At 39.6% G+C, this 2,533-nt stretch overlaps 1 protein-coding gene across 1 annotated transcript in view; it reads right to left on the bottom strand.

Annotated features, from left to right (window-relative positions):
* LOC137999106 (uncharacterized) overlaps nucleotides 1-2,108 on the bottom strand; it is a 7,938-nt gene extending 5,830 nt beyond the window's left edge. The window contains exon 1 of the mRNA XM_068844941.1: nucleotides 1,511-2,108. Within this exon, the coding sequence (XP_068701042.1) occupies nucleotides 1,511-1,843 (333 nt within the window). The 5' untranslated portion in view covers nucleotides 1,844-2,108. The remainder of the gene's footprint in view (nucleotides 1-1,510) is intronic.
* Between the last annotated feature and the right edge of the window lie 425 nt (nucleotides 2,109-2,533).

A 2,533-nucleotide genomic window follows, 5' to 3' on the forward strand; every position in this document is an offset into this window, starting at 1 on the left:
TGGGAGTTGAAGTTGAATTGATTCATTTTGAACCTCGCGTGTGCATATTAATAGGGAACTTAAGCAACGACGACGGCGACGGCACCGAGAACGTCATCTCAAAATATAAATTCGCGTCATTGAAATCACTTTGTAAACATGTCAACCCTTCTTATATGACAAGGGTGTGGTAGTTCCTCAAAAATGATATTGGTCGGAACGGCGCTTAATTTAGGGGAGAAAATGAAACTTTAGCGTCAAGTGCTGACGTTCCCCTTAAAACCTAAAATTTGACTATTTCACGTTGTTGTTTTGCTGACGACGGCAAAGAAATGGACAAAAGTGAAAAACGCACGTGCAGGGCGTGCAAAGCTATTGTTTTTGCCTACTAAATATGCACATTTGTGACGTTCTCGTTGCCGTCGCCGTTGTCGTTGCTTAAGTTCCCTAATGAGTCTAAGCTCCGCCTCTATGAACAATGGCAATTTTTCGCCTCATTTAATTATGAAATCAGTAAGAGCTGTGAAAATGGCGGTCAATGTCTCGCTCGTTTAAACATTGTTGTGTTGAAGGTAGTTTTAAGCAACTGAATAGTTTAGGTGTTAGTGATCCTTTTATATACTTTATTCCATTCGAACGGATCGAAAATTGAATAATTATTTTCAACAAACAAAAGACGTTCCCACTGGGACACTAGCAAATCACTGACAAAAGGTAAAATGAAAGAGGCTTTTTCGTTGATGAGGCTGTGTAGACAACCGGCAATGAACGGAAAAATGCATCGTAAACTCGCTCTACAGGTCTGTTTTTCAAAAAAAAATAACATCGATCAGATATTTACACCTTGCGCTGGTTTATTTCAGGATTTTTCTGGGTAGCGGGTAGCGGGTAGCGGATAAAGCATGAGGAATAAGCAAGCATTAAGCCTGCGTAACTAAAACTTTCCACGCTTTTCTCTAAAACACTTCTATTCTGATGGTCTGTTGAACCAAATAAACTCATATAAACAAAAGGAATTGTTTGCAATGTCACTTTCAATGAAGTGAACAGTCCGCTCTTTAATTTTTCGTGTTATTGTTCACTTTTCGCACCTTGAAAATTTATTCTGCTCATCTTTGCGTTTGATTGACAGTTGCAGAATTCGGCGAAGGGACTCTAGTATTCCCAAAGCTAAATCAGTTGACCAATCATATCCCACGAGTGGTGAATGCGTGTTTCTTTATGCCGGACTTGTCACATATTTCGCACTGCAAGTAAATGTCACGGAAGACAATAGAATTCTGCGCGATGTTTATCCAATATTTTAAATTTGGACAGTTGGCAAAAATTAATAAAAAATAGATCTGTTGGCAATATTGGATTTTGATGCAGCTATATAATTAAATGCACAAATAAAAGCTAATATGGTGTCTACCAAAGATTGTGGGTCGGTGCAGTGACAAATCTAGGTGAATTGAAAAACCAACAATAGCTCAGGAATAAATGAAATTCTTCACATACTTTAAAACAATTTAGTTAAATGTCTGCTTACGATTTGCAAGAATATGCTTCCGGGATCATGAGCATGAGTTTCATTCGGGAGAAGCGCTAATTCCTCCTCTGTTAAATGAAGATGGTTACCCAAACTCTTGAGCTCTGGGTGCTCTGTTGCAGCCTCTTCTCCAAGGTGAAAGAGAAGATGAAGTTTTAAGCTCCAGTAAATATCTTTCAAGTTATTTCTTGTTGCTTCATTCCGATATGCAGCTGTGGGTAATTCGAGCACAAGGTTACACATTTGTGTAACATGGTCCTCCAGCCTTGCATCTATGCGTTGCACTCTCTTTGTAATTGATCGTATGTATTCTAACGGGGAATCGTCCCCCATTACACTATAGAGAATATGAAAAATTCTCGACTTGACAGCAAGAGAAATTTAAAAAGGAGTTATAAAACAAATGAAACAGGTGCTATAATATATTGTTGAAAAAGAAGCTGTTCATGATTTGCCAGACCCACACAAAGGTATTATTGCGATCCCTGGATAAAGATATCAGAGCTGTTACAGACGCCAATAGATCAAGTATAGAGGGTGACACAATCGAAGGTAAGTGCAGACCATAACTTGACTCCGACGCTTCACTGGAGACAATAGAGGAATAGTAATGTATCTTCCATTGTTTGGGCTTGCAAGTTGCTAAGCGTAGTCGATTTCTCGCCAGCTATTTTAAAATACGTCTTGCAGGATGGGCAGAGGACTAAAACTTAGCAGAATAGTAGTCTGCTCTTGTTTGGCTATTGCCGAATCGCAGGCTTCGGTATCATACTATCCTTAATCTCAGGAAAGACGAGCGGTTTTACTTTAAAGCAGCAAATCTTGAAAAGCGAAACCAGCCTAACATTGTAATTGAATATTCCTTAGTGTTCCTATCGATTTTATTGATATGCAAAATATACTTTTGCATATCAAAAGGGGGGGGGGGGGGGGGCTAGCTGGGGGGGCTAACAAGCAAGCGCCGGAAACACTAACTTGTCGGGGGTTCTGGGGGAATTATCCGCCAGAAAATTGTGTAATCTT

The sequence above is a fragment of the Montipora foliosa genome, chromosome 4, assembly GCF_036669935.1.
Source record: "Montipora foliosa isolate CH-2021 chromosome 4, ASM3666993v2, whole genome shotgun sequence".
NCBI lineage: Eukaryota > Metazoa > Cnidaria > Anthozoa > Scleractinia > Acroporidae > Montipora > Montipora foliosa.